Below are 23,601 nucleotides of genomic sequence, written 5' to 3'. Positions count from 1 at the left end.
GGGAAAGTTGATAGTTTAGGATCCACTGCCGAGGAGGGCGTTGCGGTCGGCCTGTCCCTCCGGCGGCGAGCGCATGCCCGTGGTGGTCAAAAAGCGCTAGACGCAGCCTCCCTGACAAAAAGCCCAGATCAAAACGTTCCTCTGGCGGCGAGGTGAAGGGAGCCAGGTCGATGGTCCTCGGGATCGAGTGGGACGGCGGGCGTCAGGGACGTGAGCTGTTCTGCTCTCGGGATACCGCTGCATCCCCTCCCTCTCGCCCACCTAAACACCCAGCAGCTGAGAAAGATGCCCTTTTCTTTAGGTTTTGTTTATTGTTTGTTTTTTTGCTGTTTGTTTTCTTTTTGCAATCGGAGTACACTGAATCTGGTCTTAATGCACTGTGAAACAAGAGCTTGTCTTCAGCTCCTAGGTCGGGGCTTGTGTGTCGCGAGGACATAGTCACAGGAGTAAAATGGCAGGGAAATGTATACGCGTACATTAGAAACATCCACCGACTGAACATATCTCCCCAAGAATAGTCTGCATATCTGTCCAGGTTGTCACAATGAGAGAGTCAGATCTGGTATGTTTCCTATGATCCTTCTGATCGATTGTATTCCGGTTCATAACTAGCTTACAGTCCTCATCCTGCCCAGTGAAATATGTAGTCATGGAAATGGACTGTTTATTTTGGCAGATGGGATTTGGGAGGAGTTACAGGTGTCTGAATTCCGGTTTGCATCTGTTGGTGGTTAATATTCACCCAACAGTTACAGCACATAGCAGGCTTGCAGATAACCCTGATACTAAACATTTAAAAGATTTGGATGATATTCAGAGGAGGAGGAGGGGGGCACAAAACAAGCCCACATGGTTCCTTGGTGAGGAAACGTTATCTACCCCAACACATAAATCAACGTTCTAATTTCTCTCAAGCTCTGACCTATCTTGAACGTTCTCTTCAAGTCTATTGGAGCATCAGACAGTCAGACAGACAGACAGACAGACAGGGCATATCTCCACAGACAGTCAAACAGACAGACAGATAGGACATATCTCCACAGACAGTCAAACAGACAGACAGACAGGACATATCTCCACAGACAGTCAAACAGACAGACAGGGCATATCTCCAGACAGACAGGGCATATCTCCAGACAGACAGGGCATATCTCCACAGATTGGTAAGGAGGCTTCTTTATTTCCATCTAACCCCATTCACTATCTCTCCTCACCTTCCCTCAACTCCCCCCCCCCACCCTCCCCTCCAGCCGCACCCTAGTGCACCCATTCTTACACCCTCTGCTCCCACATCACTCCATGGGTGAATCTGTCTGGTGTTGCGACGCATGTCTCCTCCACTTGCCCCTCCCAGATCACTACAACTACAGGCCAATCAGGGGGGGGACGGGGACGAGAATACTCCGGGTTGACAGAATCAGAATCAGGCACAAGTGCACAACTCTGTCATCTGACGATGACAGAGTTTAGAATGTAGTGTCCGTGTTCTAGAAGACTCCGTGTGGCAATGCTGCCCTTTTGCAGTGGAACTGTTTCTAGGGGAAAATAACGTGTTACCAGGCAGCTATAGGGCAGAAAGCAACTAGCTCCTAATCTGAGCTCCCATTGGCTAGTAGTTTGGAATGATACTTTATGCGGTGTTGTTACAACCTTTAGGAATATGTTACCTAGGAAACACATGCACAAATACATATGCTTATCAATACATGCACATAGATTGTGAGATCAAATAAGGGAATTATTGCTCATTAAGGACATATATTACTGGATGTAGGGTATATTATTATAGTACTGTGACTTAACACAATTTGTATTATCTGTAGTGCGAGGCCATGAGAAGGTGCCAACGAAGCATTTCAAGGCACGTCTGTTTTTTTCATATCAGTGATGACCCTACGTGGACATGGTCTTAGGGCGTCCATTTTGGTTTAGTTTGTAATTTAGGGGATCTAGCTATAATGTGATGAGTACTGGAAGCAATACACGTAGTAGCATGTCGTCTTGTCTTGTCTTTCTCTTCTGTCTGTCGTAGAAGCTTTGGATTTTACCTATAGATGTTCAGTAGGTTTACATAACTAACTAATTTTTTATTTGTGAAAATGCTGCTATTTAATAAGTGATGTACTCAAAAAAAGAAAAGGTAAAACATATCGGATCTTTCAGTTAGCGGGACATTCTATTTCAGAGAGCTGTAATAAACGCTCTTGTGGTAATAAGATGATAATAATTGTATAAGAACAAAGTGTAAGAACCAACCTAAACAAATAAACTTGTGCCAAAATAGAGCTTTACAGAAACTGAAACTGTAAAATTGTGGGATTTAAACACCCTTAGATGAGAAGAAGCATACTTTTATACAAAAAAATGTGAAAGTGCCAAACAAACCATATTTATAATTTACGTAGAATGGAAATAGGAAAAGTGAGTTTTTAAGAAATAGACATTGATCAAAATATACATAAAATGTTGAGTTGTTAGTTTCAGCCCCTTTCTAACCTGCCATGAGAGTAGAGACTGAGGGAAGCAGGAAGACACCTTGTTAGCCAATCAAAGCACTAGGACTCTGGGGGCTAGGGGAGGAGTCAACCTATAGCTAAGTTAGCATGGTTATGCTAAGGAAGTGACTAGCATTCTTACTACAGCCTTTTATAGTTCTGAAAATGTATTTTGTGGACATAGCTGTTATCTTTTTTGCACGTCTATATTGCATGATATAAAAGTGAAGCGTGGACAACAACAAAAAATAGAAGAAACAAAAATACAATAAAAACATTATAAAAATTAGGCTGTGTTCATTTTGGAGACTAATCTTTGCATGCCAACAATGGAAGAGCATATTGATATTCTTTTAACACATTTTAAGCATTAGTTGTGATTCACTATGACCAAGCAGGTGTAATAGAAGTGGTTTGGAGACCTTTCTTGTGGGTGGCCCTGATTCAAGCCGTAATGTCCCAGTAAATAACAGGGACATTCTTGAACAAATATGAATTTAACTAAACGCCTGAATGAGTATTTTGGGTTTAAGTTGTCTAAGCATAAAATTATTCTTAGAGAGATAACTTTCATTTCACTATACTTTAGATAATTTTTATGATGTGCTGGTTGCGCTTATTGGATGGTGGCAACAAAAAAAATTTTTACAAAAAAAAAGAACAAAATAGGTTTCTTTGGAGCTATTTAGGTTCCATGAATGTATTCACCTCTGCTTAAGTTTCCATATCACTCTTCTGGACGTTCTGGAACCTATTGTAGATTAGAGTGTTTCTGTGTTTGGTGGGTCAAATAGAGCTACATATCAGGTAGGCCTCGTCAGGCCTTTTGTACATCTAACCTTCCGTCTATCCTTGCCCAAGCTTCAGCTAGTTTGTGTATAATCACGCACCTTATCTCTCTCTCTCTCTCTTCATAGTCCTACCGTACATCTTGAAGGACGACCTCTGATGTTTCTCTCCCAGATAGGAGGTTGACACACAGTGTCTCAGTCCAGGCCGTGTAGAGCCAGAGTGTTGAGGTGTGCTAGATGAGACACACAGAGCCAGAGTGCTTTCTCTCGCTCCGTTGCAGCCCAGCCCTGCGTCTCTCCTCTCCCATGGGTCTCTGGCTGAATTGAGGACAGAGTGTGTTTGACGGTCTCTGCTCCCCAGATCTGGTCCTGTAACAGAAACACACGCTTTCCAAGACCCACAATATGGAGAGGGGAAACGTAAGGATGTCAAAAATTGCCAGTATTTTCCGCGGCAACGCTGTCGACCGGGGCCCTGGCTTTTTATTCATGTCATGAAAAGTGGTTGAGTGCATTTGTTGACATCAGTGTCAAACAGATAGCATGTCCGCGATAAACTAAATTATCCTCAGATTTATGTTAGTGCTTCTAGTGAGACCTGATTGATAGTGTAAACTAGTGTCAAGCACTGCAGACCAGACAAGGTTTCACAACACTGGCATACTGTAGGTGTGTTCTACTGCATATATAGCTGTGCATGTGCTGTTGTCTAGCTCTCTCCCTTTCTCTATCCTCCACCCCCCCTCTCCCAACTGTCTGCAGTAGGTGGACATCGCAGTGTCTTGTCTATGTTGCTAGGTGACGTGTTTGTCATAGCGACGTGCTGCAGAGGAATGCAAACTTCTCCTTAACCCTCGTGCTGCCTTCGGGTCACATGACCCAAAGGTTCATAACGAACCATCATTGTGTTTACCCAATTTTACCCAATACAAAAACAAATAAAAATACTTTTCTTTTAACCTTCGCAATGTGGGGGGTCTGAGACAGCCCGACGGTTAAAAGAAAATGCTTCACTTTGTTTTTGTATGCGGTAAAGTTGTCGCAATACGACGGTGGGTCACAATGACTGATGGGTCAGAACGACCCGAGGAGAACACAAGGGTTAACTGTCTCCAGGTGACATCATCACATGTCAGTGGGTGTGTGGCTGTACAGTAGTGCTCAACTCCCCACCCCTCCCAACCACCTCCCGCCCCCCCCACACACCGCCTTCACCCACACCCACCCCCTCACTCCCCCCACCCCCCTCAGCCTCACCCCCAAACCCCTGCCAGACATGACAGAAGTCCAGGGTCACGCAAGAGTTTGAGCCCATTGAAGCACCAGCAACTTTAGACTGCATTCTGTCATATCACTGTTCTGTTTCCTCTCTCTGGATGTTGTTTTTTTTTTTTTCTTGTTTTCTAGTTGTTTTAGTTTTATTTGTACGACGCTCTCTCTCTAACCTAGACCAATTATAACAAAATGCCATTCATGTGTACCTGTTTACTTCCCCCCTCTTTTCTCCCAGCCTTTTTGCACTTTCACTGTCCCCCACCCCCACTTTCTCCGACCACACCCCCACACTTCTGCTCCGACCCTGCGCTGCACCACCCACCCCCTCCTCCCAGAGACCCCCTCACCCACAACCCTTGCCCCGAGTGCCAAATAGATCCAGAACCATTCCAAAACGTTTTTGAGTTCTCTTGTGTGTTGGACATCCATTGGACGCACCCATGAAGCCAGCATGTTTCCACCATAACATGATGTCAGTCATGACGCCTCAGCATCACTCAAAGACACCGATCAAAAACAACCCCCCTTTCCCCCCCACCAACCCACCCAGAGCTAAACCTGAGCAGGATTAACCCGTAAGCGGCTGGCTACCTCCCATAAACTGCTTTTCCTAATTCTCTGCCATCTCTTCAACCTCCAGGACATCATTGATTGTGTGCCATAGTGTTGGGGGGGACAGGCCTGTCACTTCTCCTCACCCCCCAAGTCTCTCTCTCCATTTGATTTTCGATGGGAAAGATTAAAAAATCCATTTCTAATGACGATTTTTTTCTTTAACATTAAAACACACACACACACTCCGTACCGTGGTGTGAGGAGAGTTCTCGTCAGCTGCAGCCATCCTCTGTCTTCTGAACTTTGAACTTTTCACCCCCTCATGAACTTGATTGACCTTCTTCCTCCCCCCTTCTGTGTTCATCAAACTGTTTGGACTTAAACTATCCATCCCATATCCAAACCTCTTTGAGACTGTGCAATGCTAGCTGAAATGATTGGATTTTTTTTGTTTGTTGACCGTCATTGGGACAATTCTCAGAGATTGAAAGAAAAAGAATGAAAGAACGGAAAAAAATATCATCCCTCCCAAAAAAAAAAAAAAAAAAAAAAGCAGACAAAAGCATAGTGTGTGTTTGCAGACAAACAAAAAAAAACTAAACAACTTGTTTCTCCACAATATCATTTTTTCTCTCATTGTAAATATCTTTTGTCAGATTTTGTTGAGCTGTTATGAAGAGGCGTGTTCAACTGACTGGGACTGGCAGCATAACCCAACTAGTGGAACAACTAGACGACAGACGCACCTTCATCCCGACCATCGCCTAGTTAGTTAGTCAGCCAGCTAGTTTGTTAGATTAGTAGGTTAGTTCTGCTGCAGTGATGTCTGTGATGTTGTTATTGCTGTTGGCCTGCTGTGTTTGTTGTTTAGCCTTCATGCTACTTCTGCTTTAGACGCAAGTATGTGTAAACCTTGTACCAGCTGTCGGAAACGAGGAGTTATGTTATCACCCTCGCCATTCGTAATGAGTCGTAGTGGCAGCCATCTTTCTCCAGAGGTAGTCATGGAGACGCCTGCGAGAGAATAAACGATTAGCAGGAACTTGACTCGAAACTAAACCTTGAATGACTCGCAGGGTGTTCAAAGAAAGAGCTATTACCGAAAGTAGCTCAATGTGCAGTACAGTCACTATGGTTTACACAATGATGGATAGGTCGAAGAATAGGGAGATTAAACGTAATCGTAAAGTTAAATGGTCATGGGTGAATAGGAATTTGAAGCCAACTTGACTTCAGCACAGTTCGTGCCTAGCTGCGGCATAGCCTATATTTGTCTGTGTGGGTGGTTAGGGTCCGAGGAGGTGGAGAGTGTCGCAATGCTGCCGTAACTACACTGACCATATCATTGCTTTATGCTCCACTCTGTTATGCTGCCGGTCCCATCTCCAGATAAAACATTCATGAGCTATTTATTTCTCCGCCTATTATATACAATTAATAAATGACAACACAACAAGAAAAAGGGAATGACTGGAAAGGTTGAATTATTGTTTTGTTTTTTAGTATTTTAGTGGTTGCTTTTAACAACATTCATTAACTGACTTAAAGAGTATTGAATATTTAATGTAATTGTAGCATTGTGTTTGTAAAGAAAAAAAAACAGTAGTGAGTTGTGTTTATTGACTTGTGGATTACCAGTGAAGTCGGCAATCTAGTGCTAATATATATGGAGTCGTTTTTTTAAGGATTCTTATTTTGCGACAGCAACAACAGTCATTATAAATGTTCATTTTAGCATCACCTGTCTTCTGTTGTCTTATTCCCCACTCACTACAGCCATCACAGTAACACATCGCACCATGTGCTCAAACGTGGGAGGGCCATACCATACATACGAGGGGTGTGTGTGTGTGTGTGTGTGTGTGTGGACCTAAGTGGAACAATGTGTGTGTAAGGAGTATGTGTGTGTGTGCGGACCTAAGTGAAATCGAATGTGTGTGTAAGGAAGTGCGTGTGTGTGGACGCCAAGGCTACCACCTGAGCCTGCGTGGGATGGCTGTTCTGTAAACGTTCACCGAAGCATAACCTGGAGGGCTTCCATTCATCAATGGAACCCCCTGACGTTATAGCTGCGACCATCATGTGACCCAAGTCTACTATATCGTTCATAACCCCCTCCCACCACCCAACACCCAACCAACCACTGTCCCCACCTCCCCCTCCTCCTGCGCCATCTCCTACCACACACCAGCACCATGTGACCTGTCCTCCATCAGTAACATAACATACTACTGTTACCCGATCAGAACCACATTAACCTGTCTCCATGTCAACAGAGGAGCCGGTTGCTCGACAACTTGACTCCACCCCCACATGATACTCAACCGACAGACCAACCGACCGACCAATCATCCTCCTCCCCTGCAGGGCCGCTAACATGGCTGTTAATAGAATGTCTGCAAGGCAACGCCCACTTGACCATGAAACCTCAGTTCTAGAATGTAGAGGTAGAGAGGAAGGAAGGGAGACAGACAGACAGGAAGTTCAGAGTGACTACCTGAGCATACTTAGGTAATCTAACACCCTGTAGTCTCTCACATATTATGTTGCCCATTGCATTCCAAGACAACCCAAAGACGATTGACATGTCTCTATTTATACGATCGCTTGGAAACTTTTCTCAATCAAATTGATTTCTTGCTTGATTGATCTAGTGATTTGACCAACTATCCAAGAGGGATGATAGGAACCCTGGAGAAAGAGCTAGCCGATGACGTAATGTTTACAACCTCAATGAGACCAACGCTGTTAAAAGAATGTGTAGGACTTCAAACCAATTCTCTGAAAGAGTACGTATTGCTAAAATGCTGCAATTTCGATGACGATTTCTATGTGACCTGAGGTAATGTGATTATGAATCATTGCATGTTATTATGTTTTTGCAATGAAATACATTTTTGGAACTGTTAGAATGAATGGTACTTTGTGACGCTAGTGTCAACGTCTACGTTAGTGATGTCACCATGCGGAGGGGTTATGGACCAATGAATGCTAAAATGTGTGACCACAACGTTGTAAAGATTCTCTTCATTTGTACATGGGTATTATGGGTAAATAAACCATTGAAGCAAAGCATCAGCTAGATATTGTAAGTCTTAAAGATAAAAGTCCACACATACAGTAAATGTACTAAGGCAGAGCCCAAAGACAGTGCTTTGACAATTATTTATTAGAAGACATTGATTGCAGTCTTGACTGTAGGCAAATACAATAAGAGGTAAGTTTCCATGTTCCCTGTTGAATTTAAATGAGGTTTAGACTAATATGGAGGCTTGGTAATGCCAGTATGGATGAAAATGTTTTTGAGACCATGCTTTCAATGCAACGAGAGTTAGGGCAGTAATAATCGGTGTTTATCCAAGGTTTAAAGACAATCATAAAGATTGGGTCTGCCCTTCACACACTTCATCTCTGCAAGCATCACAAATGTCAAAATTCAACAAACGCAAAGGTTTCTGAACATTCTCATCCACCTACAATTCCCCTGTGCACCAGCTCATCCAATCAGCAAACACCCACACCCCTGCATCCACCATGTGTCAACAGCCAGCCAATCAGCACCTGCAACCTACTCCGCTGGCCAATGGCTGGGCCAGCTCCATGTCAGCTGTGGGCTTATTGACCGATAGTGGAGTCCCCTGAGTACCCAGCAATCACAGCATGGTCTGACAACCCTGTCCCAGTCTCACCAACCCCTCCATACTCTAAAGAAGTTCCTCCAAATAAGAGTGAAGCAGAGGCTGGTTGATGATGTTTGTCCACTCATGATGATGTGCTGTTGATGCACATCCAACTCACGTTAGACCGTGTGTGTATTTTATAAGGCAGCTAATAAAACGTCCTCATTTGCCAATGTGAGAGGAAATGTGTGCACAGCCCCTGAGCTTCAACTGCATGGATCAATACCAGAACTGTTTTGTGCCTTTGGTTAGAGTCTCCAGATGATGCTAGCGATGGCCGACTAGGTCTCTAAGGTAGATGCTGTGTTGTTTTATTGAACAGCTGTGAGCTGTAAGCAGGTAAGTTTATCTGTAAGAACATCCCATCTCCCTCAAGAGTGTATTTTTGCACTGTGTACAGACGATGCGTTCATAACCCTCCCCATGCGAAGAAAGGTGCATGCAGAATGCGTGCTATACAAGAGTATGCAAATCCAGCACTTCCTAAGGGGTTATACCTCAGTGGGCTTCACCTGGATTCATATAATAGCAGGAATAAAGGATGGGATGCTTACAGAGATCTGTAGGGAGATCTGGGGACAGATAGAGCATGCTGGTCTTGACGGTTTCCATGTAAATTGTCGAGCATCTGGTGAACCTGCTACTATGACAAATTAGCGCCCCGCTATATAGCCTGGCCATTGCCCCCTCCTCCTCTTCCTCCTCTTCTCTATACTCCTCTCTCCTCCCAGCAGGCCAGCGTACAAGGCTAGACAGCAGGGTCGCTGCAATGAGGCTCCATCTCTGCCTGGCCGGCTGCTCCAGCTAACAGCGCACCCCCCCCCCCCCCTCCTGGAGGCTACTTATTGATTTCCCTTCTTCCTCTTTCCCCCAGTCCTCGCTTGCTCATTCATCATCCCTGAAAAGAAACCAAAAAAAGGAAGAATGATAAACGGCTAAACCTAATCCCAGAGTGGTTGTTCTCTGGAACACATTGGGTCTGTAGGAGAGCAGGATGGGGATGAATGTCTGTACAGGTGCAGGTGATCAGAGGAACCATATGTCTCATATTATAAATGCAGAAGACCCAGGTTCGATTCCCCACTTACGTGCTATGCACTTTGACCTTTGATAGCAAAGTTAGAACTAAGATGTTTTATACCGATCTCCTTTTCAGAGAGTACATTGCCCAAAGGGTTGGGATAAAGTACCAGATTAAATGTCAAGTCAAACAATACAGTCTGTTAAATGACAATAAATCATAGTCTTTCGATTGGTGCAATCTAGATTGTAAAATAAATCTCGTCTGTTGACAAAAACACATCCCCAAGAGTAGCAGAACTTGAACTGAAATCTAGTCTGTTTCCATTCTTGAGGGACTTCCTGTCTGAGGATCCACCACGCCAACATGCCAGCCCAGCATCATTTAGCCTAGCCTAGCCCAGCCCAGCCCAGCCCAGCCCAGCCCAGTCCAGCCCAGTCCAGCCCAGCCCAGCCCAGCCCAGCCCAGTCCAGCCCACCATAGCCCAGCCCCACCCAGTCCATTGTGATTTCACCTCCCTGCCAGGGGGTGTACCAGAGCAAACAACATATGTTTTGCATTTGGGAAACACACAAGCGCTTAATCCCTGGCAAATCACAGCAAGTGGCGCGGCCTGATAGAATTCCTGGGAACATATTTCAGGTCTGTAGCTGTGGCAGATCAACTATTTGAGGCAGCGTTGATTCAGAAGATGAAAATATCAGTGTGCATGTCATATCTTCCACGACAGAGTAAAAGCATAGTGTGTGTGCATAAAAACTCGGAGAGGGTGAGGAGATTTTTGCACAGAACTTGTTAGACGATCCTGAATATAAGAAATTGTGTGACAGAAATACGTTGAATGTTTGTTCTATTCTAAGGTGACCAAGAAATGTGTACTGTATGGTACGTGAACATTCCATCAACTTGAAATTGAGGAAAATCTGTTCGATTTTGATCTACATTGGGCTGTATTGCACCTCTGAACAATATGACACTCATTCTGTCCAAATGACTAAAGATAAGTCTTTTTGATTGAAATTTTGTAGAAAAAAAATAAAACGTTAAAAATCCCAAATCTAGATTTTAATCATGGCTCATAAAGATGTTTTTTTTTTATCTGCTCAAATTTGAAAATTGGAGTGTATATTTTTGGACGAACATAATGCTATTTGTATTCAGACTTTTTCCAGGCCTCAGGTCTATAGCATTTTGGCTGTACTTTCCTTCCTGAATGTTCTACCAACTCACTGCATGTTTGTCTAGATGGAACCTTCCTGTCCTCTTTGAGCTTCCTGCTTCCTGTCAAGGAACTTATAAAGAAGGAGGCTTCAGAGATTACACACACAAGCAGCTCCTGAGAGCACCTCAGACCCTTCTTTATAACTTCCTTGCTTTCTGTCTGAATGAGGTTCAGTTACCTCGGTTACATCAGCACCTACACACCACGGAAACCTTGTCATCAAACACATGAAAAAAAAAGTCCCACTCCCAACCAAATTACAATTAGTCATTAAATATCTACTTCGAGATTATTCTCGGATATTTGCGAAGGAAATTTACTCAACGAGATAGATTACTTGCCAAATTAGTTATTGTTATCAGGAGCAATCTTATTTGATTGACAATTTCATGACAATTTCAAGCATTGATATGTATTTATTCAAATAATTTATTTAGATTTATGTTTCTTTGATTGAAACAGTTTTTTTCCTCTAATTTACAGAATACCAGTCAGATAAGCAAAATAATGAACAATGATTGTAATTTTGTATGTTTTCTTTGGTCATATATTTTACTGTTGTAATATTTCTAACCAACATTGCAGATGAAGCATCCATTTGTTTAAAAAATATGAAGGAAAAAAAACAAACATTTCATTCGTAACTATTCCCCAAAAAAGGTATTTTAAAATGTATTGAATGTTTGATTATTATGTGTATAAATATACTGAGAATAAATATGTTTAAATTGCGATGCAAAAGCTGTGATTTTAAAACACTGTAGCGTGTACAGTGATTTCTTTATCAATTTTATGGTACATGATATGTTCTGCAATCTTGCAGTCGTTGTTTGTTTGATTTCTGTTCTTGGGCCTATGCTTTAATAAATGCATTTTCTACTGTATACAAGGACAAGCGAAGCAGTTCTTGCCGTGTTTCTGTGGACCTGTGAAAGACACTGTCGTGTTGGTGGTTGTTGCTGTGGCAGGGAGATGCAGAGTGGGTGTGAGTACTGAATACCAATGACACTGTGGCTGAGCCTGTGTGGGCTGCAAGCAGATTAGCATAATGAGAATAGGTATTTTCAATTTCATAGTGGGTCTGTCGTTCACCAACCAAGCTTATTTCAAATGCAGTTGTACTGTGTTTTGGAGTTGGTGTGTGTGTGAAAGAGAGATACACACACACACACACACACACACACACACACACACACACACACACACACACATAGCTATACAGATTAAGAGTGTGTTTACTTGTGTGCCTATGTGTGTGTGTGTGTGTGTGTGTGTGTGCTCATCTTGCTGATGCCCTGGGACAAGTTTTCCGAGAAATGCTTAACACTCATAATCTCTCCAGCCGCTCCCTACCCCCTGCTCTTCTGCCCTCGTACCCACCTGCTTCCCTGAGTCAACCCCAGGATCGCCTCACCTCTGCAGGGACACATCCATCTTCTGCTGGCCCCTGGAAGAACAGCCTGGAGCTCTCCAAGGGACCCTGTGTCCAGGCCTTAGATGGAGCAGCATGCGTAGCACCGGAGCTCCAGGAGGGAGAGGGCCAGCACCACAGGGTCTGGCCCAGATATAGACTGCCACAGTGGGGTCTGGGCTTTGAGACAGCTGGGGGAAAAGTAGTTCCATTAGTGAGAGGAGAGGTTAGGAGAAACAGGGAGGAGCTGGAGGCGGGTAGGGGAGGGGGGGGGGGAGCAGAGGAGGAGCGAGGTTGAATGAATGGAGTAAATAACGAAATAGAAAGTAGAAAAGGACAGAAAGAGGAGGACAGGAGGATACTGTAATAGGCATGCGGGTGTAGCGGACCTGTGACTGTGAACTCACCTTGGCCCCGACAAATGTTCGATGGAAAGCCATTCGTGTTATGCAGCTTATGGACGCTCAATAACTCAGAAAACAATCAAATTAAATAAAGTGGTTGGAAAAACAAATGTTAATGGCCGCTCTGGAGTCCTCTGCGACCAAGACAGGCAACATTCAGGACGACAGTCTATAGTCCCCAACCCACCTTCACTGCTGGGCGAACCCTTCAGATCAATCGAATGATTTTGTAGCAATTTTCTGGAGTCTGGCATGGATGGGGGGAGGATGGGGTGGGGGGGGGGTGTGGATGGTTGCCTAGGGAAACGGAATCATAGAAGAGTACATGGAGGGTTTAAGAGTGACAGTCAGGATACAAAAGGACTATTTATGCAATACTCTGAGTTGGCGTTAATCCCTCTTTACATAACTCAGATTATAGAGCTGCCTCGGAGAAGCCAGGCCATCTACTAGCAGACTAGAGCTATTCCTGAGTGTGTATGTGTGCGGACGCGAGTGTGTGCAGGCATGTGTGTGGATACAAAACACCATGACCAGAAACAAGAAATCAATATCATCCAAAAAATACACAACATGATCGATCAAACATGAGAAATAAATCACTATTGCCTTGACCCAGTTACTTGCGATTTTCGACTTTTCAGCGAACTTGAAGCTCTTACAAAACGGTTCAGATGTATGCATATCCCTGAACAGGATGGGAGAGGCGAGGAGAGAGGGAGAAAAGCTTCTGTCCTGTCAGACTGAGGATCAGACCAACACGTCCCAGGCTGTGATCATGTCTGCCTGTCTTCAGCAGCTCCAGCCCCAGCAGAAGCGGATCAGCCTCCTGAAGGTTAAACCAGACTGAGAGGAGAGGAGGAGGAAGAGACGAGGAGGTATAAAAAGCATCGGTGACCCATTTTCCTCTCCGCCGCGTCCCTGTTTATCTAGTTCACCCCGGAAAAAAAGAACGGACGGAGGAAAAGAAAGAGAGGAGGAGCGAAAGAGAACGCCAGATAGCAAAGGCCATGAGAAACGATAGAACTCCCGAAGACGCTGGTGGGACAGACAAACAGACGCAGGGAGGCGGGAGGAAAAGAGGGGAGGAGGGATGGGAGGATGGAGTGAAGGCACCGAGGGATGGAGGGAGGCAGGGATGGAGGAGAGCTGTGGGCACATTGCTGCCCAGTAGCAGATGGTGGCACAGTAGGGTTGGCAGAGCAGGCTCAGGTCCTTATCCACAAGGCCATCCTCTCCTGGCCCAGCCCCTGACCCCCTGACCTCCCGCTAAACACCAGGGGGAGGCTGGGTGAAGCTGGACCCAGACCACCAGGCACAAGGAAGTTCCTAAACAATAAAAGCTGTGACTATAAAACTGTAGATATCTGGCATTGTATGGTGCTGATTGGCCAGGAGTAAATGCTATTTTAACATTCACACTATTCATTTAGCAGATGTTTTCAACACACAAATAGTACATATATATATATAGCACAGCAGAAAAATCAAGAGAGAGAGAGAAAAGGAGAGAGTCATGGGGACCAGGACATAGTAAGAGATGCTACTGCTGCTCTGCCCTGGAGCCAAGTGATTAACCTTCACCACCCTGTACAGTAGCACAGCCACACACACACACACACACACACACACACACACACACACACGCAGCTACACACAGAGAAATAACACCACTTCACAACACACAGCAACAGCAGGTTCAGATCCACAGCAAACTCAGAGCCAGAGCTGCTGGATACTCCACCAGGGACTGCACAATGGAGATGGACGGATTTTTCAGAAACTGTGTTTTTCAGCGCTGAGATTGTCTCTCCAGAGCAGAGAAAGCCTGGAGGCAGATTGCAGGTTGCCCTCCCTCCCTCCCCCTCCTCCACCCCCCCCCCAACCCCCATGCTACTGTGTTGTTAAAGCAGCTACCCTGAGCTGCAGCAGCCTGCTGTGAAGGTCGAAGGAAGGACTTCTATCCCCCAGGGCCTCTCCCCCCTCCAATCCGCCCGCACACTCTCTCCTCCAAGCCTCAGCTCCCACCTGGGAATGACCTCGGAGAGAAATCAAATGCACGTCAACCCAACACCACAAACGCCCATAGATGGACTTCCAGGACCCGGCCAATCAGATCCCCAGGAAAACGCTTTCAGGATTTCGAACGTTGGTCCAAGACAACAATGGGGGAAATGGCATTGAGGTTGCCATGGAGACTGCGGGCTGCGAAGAGAACTCCTTTCATAACATATGTCTGATCTGGCTGGGCTGTCAGCGCATAGCAACAGATTCTACCCACTCCCTGCAAAATACATTCATCCTTAATTTTATTGATAAGAAGATATATGTATATGGAAAAGATGTGACTTAACTGCACAAAACTAATTAAGTTCTTAAGGTTTTTCAATAACGTCACAGTTTACGTGATCACAGTTTACGCGAACATATCGCCACATTAACATGTGAATACATTTTCTCATCTTCATTGATCTGACCCTTTATCTGATACTTTGTTGTGAGTTCAATATTCAGGCTGAACAGTTGATTTTAAATTTAATTTCCTAATCTCAATGACATATCTCTACAGCTGGATGAATAAATGGATGGGATGGAGGGATGGAGGGAGGCAGTAAAGGAGGGAAGGAGAGAGACAAGGAGGTGGATGTATGGATGGAGATAGGTAGGCAGGGAAGACAGGGATAAGGGAAGGAGGAAGGGATCGATGGAGGATGAGAAAGAGATGGAAAAAGGAAGGGAGGGAGGGATAGAGGGAGGAAGAGATGGAGGGATGGACGAGGTGCATCATCCCCAGACATGAGTATGCCATCCGGTTGTTGCGGTAAGCCAGGGAGCAGGAGAGAAGGAGAAGTGGAGAGGTTTCCTCTGGTGGAGGCTGTGGTTCTTCAGAGACACGTGTCAGAGAGAAGCTCTGGTCAGAGGGGCCAGCAGGAGACAGTTGCAATAAGCCGCGAAACCCGCAGAGAGGTCAGGCTGTCATCCTTGAACCCCTGCACCGCTCACCTGAGCAACATCCCCCTGCTGCACTCCAACCTCCATCGTTTATTTTGAGTAGAAAAAGAGAAAGATGGAAAGAAGGAGGGAAGTAGAGAGAGAAAGAAAGGAGAATTGAGAGGAGGGGAAACGAGAGAGAGAGACACTGAAGGACAGAGTTGCTGGGGCTTAGATCCACCAGAAGTCTGTCTCTCTGAGGCTAAATTCTATCAGACACCCCTGTGTTCTTACAGTCTGGAGAGGACGGGGGGTGGGGGGAAGAGATCATTGATGATCCCCCTCCCCTCTTCATCCCCCCCTCCCCCCCTCGCTCTCTCCACACTCTCTCGCTCGCTCTCAATGCTGCCTTGGTCCTTGGCAGGTTCACGTTACCATGGAAACTCTCACATTGCCGCAGGCTGGTTGGAGCACGCTGGTTGAAAAAAGAAAGAGAGAGACTGATAGAGGGAAAGAAAGAGAGAGACTGATACAGAGGGGGGAGAGAGAGGGAGATTACTGCAGTAAGAGGGAGGGAGAGGGGGGATGAGGGGAGGGGGGGGAGCCGTACAGCGGGCGAGAATTGGTTCTCCAATTCATTACCCCGCACAACTCGCTCTCCCACCTCCTCCCTCCCTCCCTCCCTCCCACCAAATCTTATCATTTGCATCAGCCGGGGTGCAGCACATGGGCCCGGTCCTGCTCTGTAGGCTGGACACGTTGGATCCAAACTTCAGACCGCATTCAATTATTCATCCGCTTCACTAGACAACGCTCACTGCACAGGCAACCTGCACACCGCCTGTAGGCAGCACATACGATAACACTGTCCCATACATCCCTACAGAGACACAGCCTGGGGAGGAGGGGATATCTACAGTGATATCTACCTATTGTCATCTGTGGCAGTCACAGTCTCACGGCCCGGGCCGTGACTTGAACCTGTGACCTTGTGGTTGTCCTCTTGAGCCGTAATGGCTGCGTGTGGAGATAGTGGGCCTGAGAGACACAGGCGTTGTCAGGGCCGGGGGTGTCCATTTTGGATCTGCTTGACAATGACTGACAGTCTGCTGAAGAGGATGAAATGGAACGGGAGAGAACATCTGTGCTCTGTGAAGGCGATTTGCCCCCCGGCGTTTATATAGAGGAACACCCACACGCCTCTATGAGCTGTTTACCTGTTGTGTGACATGACAACTTAAACAGCCAAGACAAGCACCAGGCTACCTGAATATCCACCCACACAGCGTTCCATCAAACACACACACAATCATCCTTCTGCCACACACACACGTACAGCACAAGCACATATATACACACAGACTTCAATCACACACTTGGACACGCACATCGCTTTTCATCACACCAACACACACATACTGCACATATCTGTGAGAATATAGATATGGCGTACGATTTGATTCTGCGTCAGATGTCTGATCTGACACCCTCCATGCAGCACAGAAGCTATGGAACCACACAGAACCCAGAAGGAACCCTCTGTCCCCACGGAGAAGGGACCCAACCTCCGAAGAAAACACTTCTGCAACAAAAGGATGAAAGAAGACTTCATCCCATGACCTTGTCTCTCATCCGCTATCCTCCGCATATCACTTTACGGGTTATCATAAACAGGTCTGAGGAAGGAAATCTGCGGGGTTGTGTGGACTCAGAACGGATGATTCACATATCGGAGATGAGCTGCACCTGCAGTGTCCCAACAAAGAACCCATCTCCCCCGTGGGTTGTGTGTGTCCGTGCGTTCCTGCGTTGCCGAGGTATTACAGACGTGTGATTGTGCCAGAGGTGCCCGTGTGCTCATTAAGAAACAGGACCACACTCCAGTGCAGAGCAAGAGTCTGAGCAGAAGCAGGTCTGCCCTCTGGCTGTAGAAGGCTGTGTTACAGCGCCCTCTGGCTGTGGACATGCAGCATCACAGGAATGTGCATATCACGGGTCTTCACTGCATGTGCAGTCTGTCTGTTTGTTTAATAACCAGTGTCTTTTATGTCAAAAGTTTGTACTTAAGTCTATGCATTATAGCACCACAAGATAAAAGTATACGACCTAACAATATACAACAGTATACAACTACCAATTCCGTTTTTTGAAGAATTTGGGGAAGTGTCAAATGAATCACACCACAAGGCCTGCATCTGTAAATTACATTAGATTTATTATCCACACTTATCAGACAAACTCCTATGCTCTCTTCAACAAAGTTTTAGCTGGTCAGACAGCCAACAGTAAGGTTCGGCATGTTAAAAGGGATTGGGTTAGGAACTAACTTAATCATATAAACAGTTTATAAGCTAGTCATCCTCCTGTCTGTTTTTCTTCTTCTTTTTCCTCTTTTTCCCAGAATCCTCTACATCGCCATAGGCGGCGTCGAGCCTTTCATCTTTCACCTCAACTTCCTGTTTGACAGTGACGCCTAACCCCTGCACACCCTCTGCCTCCTCTTCCCCCGCTCCTCTGTCCTTATCCCTCTTTTTCTTCTTCTTCTTCCTCTTCTCCCTCGGATCAGTCTCTTCCAGGCCCTCTGGCGCCTCCCACTGGCTGGGGGTGAGAGCCGCAGGCTCCGTCTTCACACTTACCTGCGCTCGCTCCTCCTCTTCCCCCCCTCCCTCCATCGCCAGGCTCCTCTTCTCTCTCTTCCTCTTCTTCCTGGTCTCTTCCTCCTGCTCTTGTCTGACCAGCTGACGGGGGAGGTAGGGGGCGGGATTGGAGGAGGACGCTGAAGGGACAGGAGAACTCTCTGGTTCCACCCCGGAGAGGGTGGGGGTCTTGCTGCCGAAGGGCTGGAAGCGCTGTCGTAGCCCGGGGGGGATGCAGGGGGCTGGGGTGGCAGGGATGGCCTTGGGGGCCTGGTTGGTGCTCACGTCGCCGTAGTTCTCGCACACGTTCAGGAAGCCGCTGAAGGCAGGGCCACACACCGCCTTCTCGGGGAGGCGGGAGTGGCTTGTGAGGAGGCGGAGCTCGTTGGCACCAGGGGGAGTTGCCAGAATGCTGTAGATCTGGCCACTCCCGCTCTGCAGGGTCTGCAGACCCGAGAGAGAGACCTGCAAACTGTCAAAACTGGAAGGGAAGAGAAGGAACAGGCCAAGGATAGAAGAGTGTTATTAATAAGTCAGATTTTGTGGTACTTGAGATGTGGTTATTTTGAACTGTGTCTGGTAAATACAGACTTGTTTGACTCTAACCACCTAAATACAGTGGATAAAAGAGTCTGCTAAATGAAAACTATTTTAAAATGTCCGAAGGGTAATAATACATGCATTAAGCAGATGCTCATTATATGAGAGGGAGGAGGGAGTATAGAATAATACAGCTATAGAAAATTGGGTTTAATTTCACAGTGAGAACCTACCCGTTCGGTTTGAAGCTGTTGGGGGCTTTGATTAGCCAGAGCTCTGTGTTTTTGTCACTGACACTGTCTATCAGGGTGCTGGAACATGGTTTGTGGGAGAATGACACGAAGTCCGCCGGGCACTTATACGTCGTGTCTAGAGAGAGAGAGGAGATGTTTGTAGAGCGACTAGTAGGAATTGTCATAACAGATTATCCTAGTTTACCTCGGTGATTTAGGGATGATGGCGGTCTTGCATTATAGCTAGTCTGCTAACGTCAACGTGGAATTGTGACAGCTTTACTGCATTATCTATGTGGTCCAGATAGTTCATGGAATATATACAAAATACATATCTATATTGTTGTCCGCTGACCTGTTTCTTAACGTAGTGAATCAGAAAAGTTTTAATCTATAATTTGTGCCTGGTTTACTTATGCCACCAGCGATACCGATTTAGCATAGCTTTCTTCTTACCTATCTTTTTCCGTTTAGATGGTGAATCCTCTTGGGTAGTCTCATCTTGTCTTTGTGGGGATATATCTTTAGACATACTGTATTATTTATGTTAAGATATATACAATTTTGTTCAACAATCACAAACGTTTGAACCGGAAAGCATGACATTTGCTGCTACACATGTTGTTTAAAATGTACCTATGACCCGGAAGAATATACGACCCACCCAATTCTGAGACACTGTGGAGTTTATACACTAGATGGCGATCTTCAACAGTCTCTGTCAGTTACCAAAGTGAACTTTAATTTGAGTGATATTGAACTTATATGTAAATAGATACAATAATAAAAAAAAATAAAAAATGATACATTTTCGTCATCAAGCAGACGTTTTTATACAATGCAACTTATCAACAGCAAAATAATGTTAGTCTTGACCCCCCAAATGGAATTAAACCCTCTCTGAAGGATTATTGGGCAAACATGTTCACCCTAACAGGCTGAGGGCATCCCGACATGCTGAAGCAAGATAAATATTTTTATCACATAGCTTTAAGCTGATATACACCACGATTATTTGTCTAACAGTCATTCTGTTTGGACTCTGTGGGAAATTCTTTCATGGTTCAATGCAGAGTACTTACATAATGTCTTGTGTTGTGCCCTGTCACTGGGAGCTATGACAGGTCTTCCCTTCAAACGATCACTATGACTGACCGAAAATCAAACCCAAGAATTACATGCCAGCCCAGTTCACCACTTGGCCAAGAGGAGTTCTACAGGGTCAAAATACATTTAGTCTCTTTAAAGTCTCGGTGTGTTCCAAACCACCTCTACTACCGAACAGGCCATATCCTTAGCCTTACCTGGCTTGGTTTGGACATCATACTTTAGACAAAAATGTATCTGAGTTAAAAGGTATTCCAAATTATGAAATGGAAATATAGAAAAGTTCTCTGTAAATAGCCTATAGAGCCTTAGTGTATGCACTTAGCAGATGCTTTCACCAAGAGTGACACATGGGGCTTGGTGGGTGAAACCTGCACTTATTACTCTTCTACCGAGGTATACTCACATTGTGTGTGTGTGAGGGGGGGGGGGGGGGGTTGCTAGGTTGTTAGTAAAAATTCAAATGATGGCTGCTTGCCTCTTGGTAAACAATATCCATCTGATTGTGTTTTGTTTGTTTTCTGTTGACTTATGTTGTTGCTTGCAGCATTCAAGCCAAGAAGCACTGGATGTTTTAGTACTCCTGAGTACTATTGATAGAGTATCCCTGAGGGGATAGGTATTGGATTGCTTAGCGGTTAAAGTAATTGACTGCAGACCCCCTCTACATGGTTTTAGGTTAAGAAACCGTCTGCAATATGAATACGTTATTATATAGAGTTGGGTTGCTCATGGAAACAACGTGTTCTAAGTTGTTGAACTAAATCCAAAGCCTTTCCTCATGGGCTCAATCAAAAGTCGAAAAGTCTCAGAACGATTGTACACATGCTTGGTACCTGAACCACCTCTGCTACCCTGGTTTCCTGCCCTAGCCAAGAGTCTCTCCTGCACACACGTTTACCCAGACGCTTCTAATTGTCATCATAACTGTTGCTGTGGACTGCCTCCTCCAGTAACCTTTATCTTCTAAACCCCAGCCCCCACCCTTCCCTTTCTGGTTTTTGCTTCTGCCTCTCTTGCTCTCTATCTCCTCCCCTCCATCTCCCTCCCTCCCTCACTTCTCCCCTTCCTCCATCCCTTCTTCTCTCTGCCTTCCAGTCCTCTCTGTTGTGGTGTTCTGTTTACAGAGGACGATGGGAACCCCGGAACCAAGGTGACCGCATCTTGACTCTGTCTCCTCGGGTCCCCCAGGACCGACATTGACACAGCTGGACTCCCGTCTCCACGACGACCCCCTGCAATCACCATGACGCCGGCAGGAAGTGGGCTGCCATTGCATCCTGGGGCTGACTTCCTGGTCCGGGTCCTTTATAGGCAGCCAATCACCCCTTCTTCCCAGAACACCAATGTGCCTAGATTGTCTCCATGATAATAGAGGGTTTCCGATAATCACATTAGTAGGAATCATATTACATATTGTTCATAGGTTTAGCACATGGAATGAGAAACCCACCAATTAGGGAGTCAGATGGCTGAGCGATGAGGGAGTCGGGCTAGTAATCTGAAGGTTGCCAGTTCGATTCCCTGCCGTGCAAAAATGACATTGTGTCCTTGGGCAAGGCACTTCACCCTACTTGCTTCGGGGGGAATGTCCCTGTACTTACTGTAAGCCGCTCTGGATAAGAGCGTCGACTAAATGTAATGTAATTACTATCTACAGATGAAACTGGGAGTAATAATTAGCTTGATGACTGGAATGTTGATGGGATAATTGACCTAATTTTGCTCCTTCATGGTCCAATGCTTTATCTGTTAAGTCTGTATTTTAAAACACTGTAGGGTTGAGTTTCCTGACGCATGTGAAGCCGAGTCCTTGAATCAACATGTCAATATCAATGAAGATTTTCCACGTAAAAGGGCTTCCTAGTACTAGACCATACCTTGGGAACCCGCCCATAAAGTTGCAGGTGTGCCCTGTAGAATCCTAAACTCAGGACCCATTCAGCCAGTGGCTTCATGTTAAACCGTATAGTGCTGAGTCACACAGCATTGTTATAAAGATGCATTGTTGTAGGAGCAGCGAAGCACACTCAAAACCCTAGATATTTTGACCCAACAGTCTACCAATCTTACCATGACATCACCAAGTAAGCAAAAACACATTGTTTGAACATTTCCTTGCTTCCTTCTCTTATCAGTCAGACTTTGGACTGCCGGTCTAGTTTGACACACGCTCTGGGGCGGGATGGGGTCATTTCAGGTCCAATTTCATCCTTGAGCACATAAAGAACAACACTTTACAAATAAAATATATTTCTGTCTGGGTGGAATACTCAGTCATTTCAAATTGGAACTTCACTCTCAGGCAAGCGTCACGCAACATACCTAAAAAAGGTTGTTTTCGACACTATTGTTTCAGTCAGAGGACATTGTGGTGAGTTCCATGTCTTGGAGTTATTGAATTTCCTTTCAGACTAATGAAGTGAATTTGATTTCATATTGATTACATCTACTGTATCATTTTGGGATATGTTTCTGAGAGAGATGCCACAAACATTACTGTTACCTGAAACGGAAGTATTTTACTTACTAACACTGGCTTCTCAAAATCTGAATAATAACTACATTTACGTGTACCAGGAATGTACCTTGTATCTTTACTGAGCTATTTGTAGTGAAAGCTGAACCGAATGTGACTCGATTTGGTTGCATGGAGTTGGCTCCATTTTAAGACGCGATATGGGTGTAATCTCATTAAGCTCCTCCATTCATATTTCACCCTGGTAGCCAAAGTGGGTCACCTGGCAGGGTGTATTCCAAGAAGTCGACACAGATATTCATATCAGAAGACCCAGCCACAGGAAGACCAGGAGCGATTGTGTTTGTGAACCTTTGACCTCCCTTATTGCATCACTTCCACCTCACGGATCAATAGAGGGAAAAGGGGAGGGGATGGGGACACAAAGGAAACCTAATTGTGACACTTCAAAGGAAAGGAAAAACCTACATCCAAGCTAGAGGACCTATGAAAATTCCAGGCTGAATTCATGCAGGAAATTATAGTAAGATGCTTGAAGTCTCACATTGTAGGCACAGCTACCGCATTCCGCAGTTTACTTTGAAAAATGGAATGAGTCTGTAATCATACAACCTTGGATGTATTGCCGAATTGACTTTTAACAGAAAAAAGGCCTGATTCTCCCTGTGAATTTCCCAGGCTTGTTAGGGAATGAAAGGTAATGATAATGGTGATGATAATGGGCTGTGGCCAATCGTCGCCTATAGCCCTGCTATAAATAGCGCCTCTGGAGACAGAATTCGTGAGCTTTTGATGCGGAAGAAGCGTCCTGTACTCCCTGG

General features: G+C 45.3%; 1 protein-coding gene and 1 long non-coding RNA gene across 2 annotated transcripts; one reads left to right on the top strand and one right to left on the bottom strand.

The window, feature by feature from the left end:
- Positions 1-1,409: 1,409 nt before the first annotated feature.
- Positions 1,410-11,923, top strand: LOC134029658 (uncharacterized). Its single transcript, XR_009931661.1, has 2 exons — positions 1,410-2,581; positions 4,899-11,923. It is a non-coding gene; the product is annotated as an uncharacterized LOC134029658 (long non-coding RNA).
- Positions 11,924-17,977: 6,054 nt separating this feature from the next.
- On the bottom strand, positions 17,978-19,856 carry polr1g (RNA polymerase I subunit G). Its single transcript, XM_062473709.1, has 3 exons — positions 19,651-19,856; positions 19,195-19,330; positions 17,978-18,902 (listed from the first exon to the last, which is right to left on the bottom strand). The coding sequence occupies exons 1-3, from the start codon at positions 19,724-19,726 to the stop codon at positions 18,137-18,139; spliced, it is 978 nt and encodes a 325-aa protein (XP_062329693.1). The 5' UTR covers positions 19,727-19,856; the 3' UTR covers positions 17,978-18,136.
- Positions 19,857-23,601: the final 3,745 nt, after the last annotated feature.

This window comes from Osmerus eperlanus, chromosome 11 (assembly GCF_963692335.1).
Source record: "Osmerus eperlanus chromosome 11, fOsmEpe2.1, whole genome shotgun sequence".
NCBI classification, from domain to species: domain Eukaryota; kingdom Metazoa; phylum Chordata; class Actinopteri; order Osmeriformes; family Osmeridae; genus Osmerus; species Osmerus eperlanus.
This window is presented reverse-complemented; position numbering and strand designations above follow the sequence as displayed.

Excerpts from the sequence above, each read along its gene's own strand:
- polr1g (XM_062473709.1), bottom strand. The coding sequence starts at position 19,726 with ATGTCTAAAGATATATCCCCACAAAGACAAGATGAGACTACCCAAGAG. Across the intron at positions 19,331-19,650 it reads ATCTAAACGGAAAAAGATAG|ACACGACGTATAAGTGCCCG; the intron begins GTAAGAAGAAAG and ends CTCTCTCTCTAG. Across the intron at positions 18,903-19,194 it reads AACAGCTTCAAACCGAACGG|TTTTGACAGTTTGCAGGTCT; the intron begins GTAGGTTCTCAC and ends CTTCCCTTCCAG.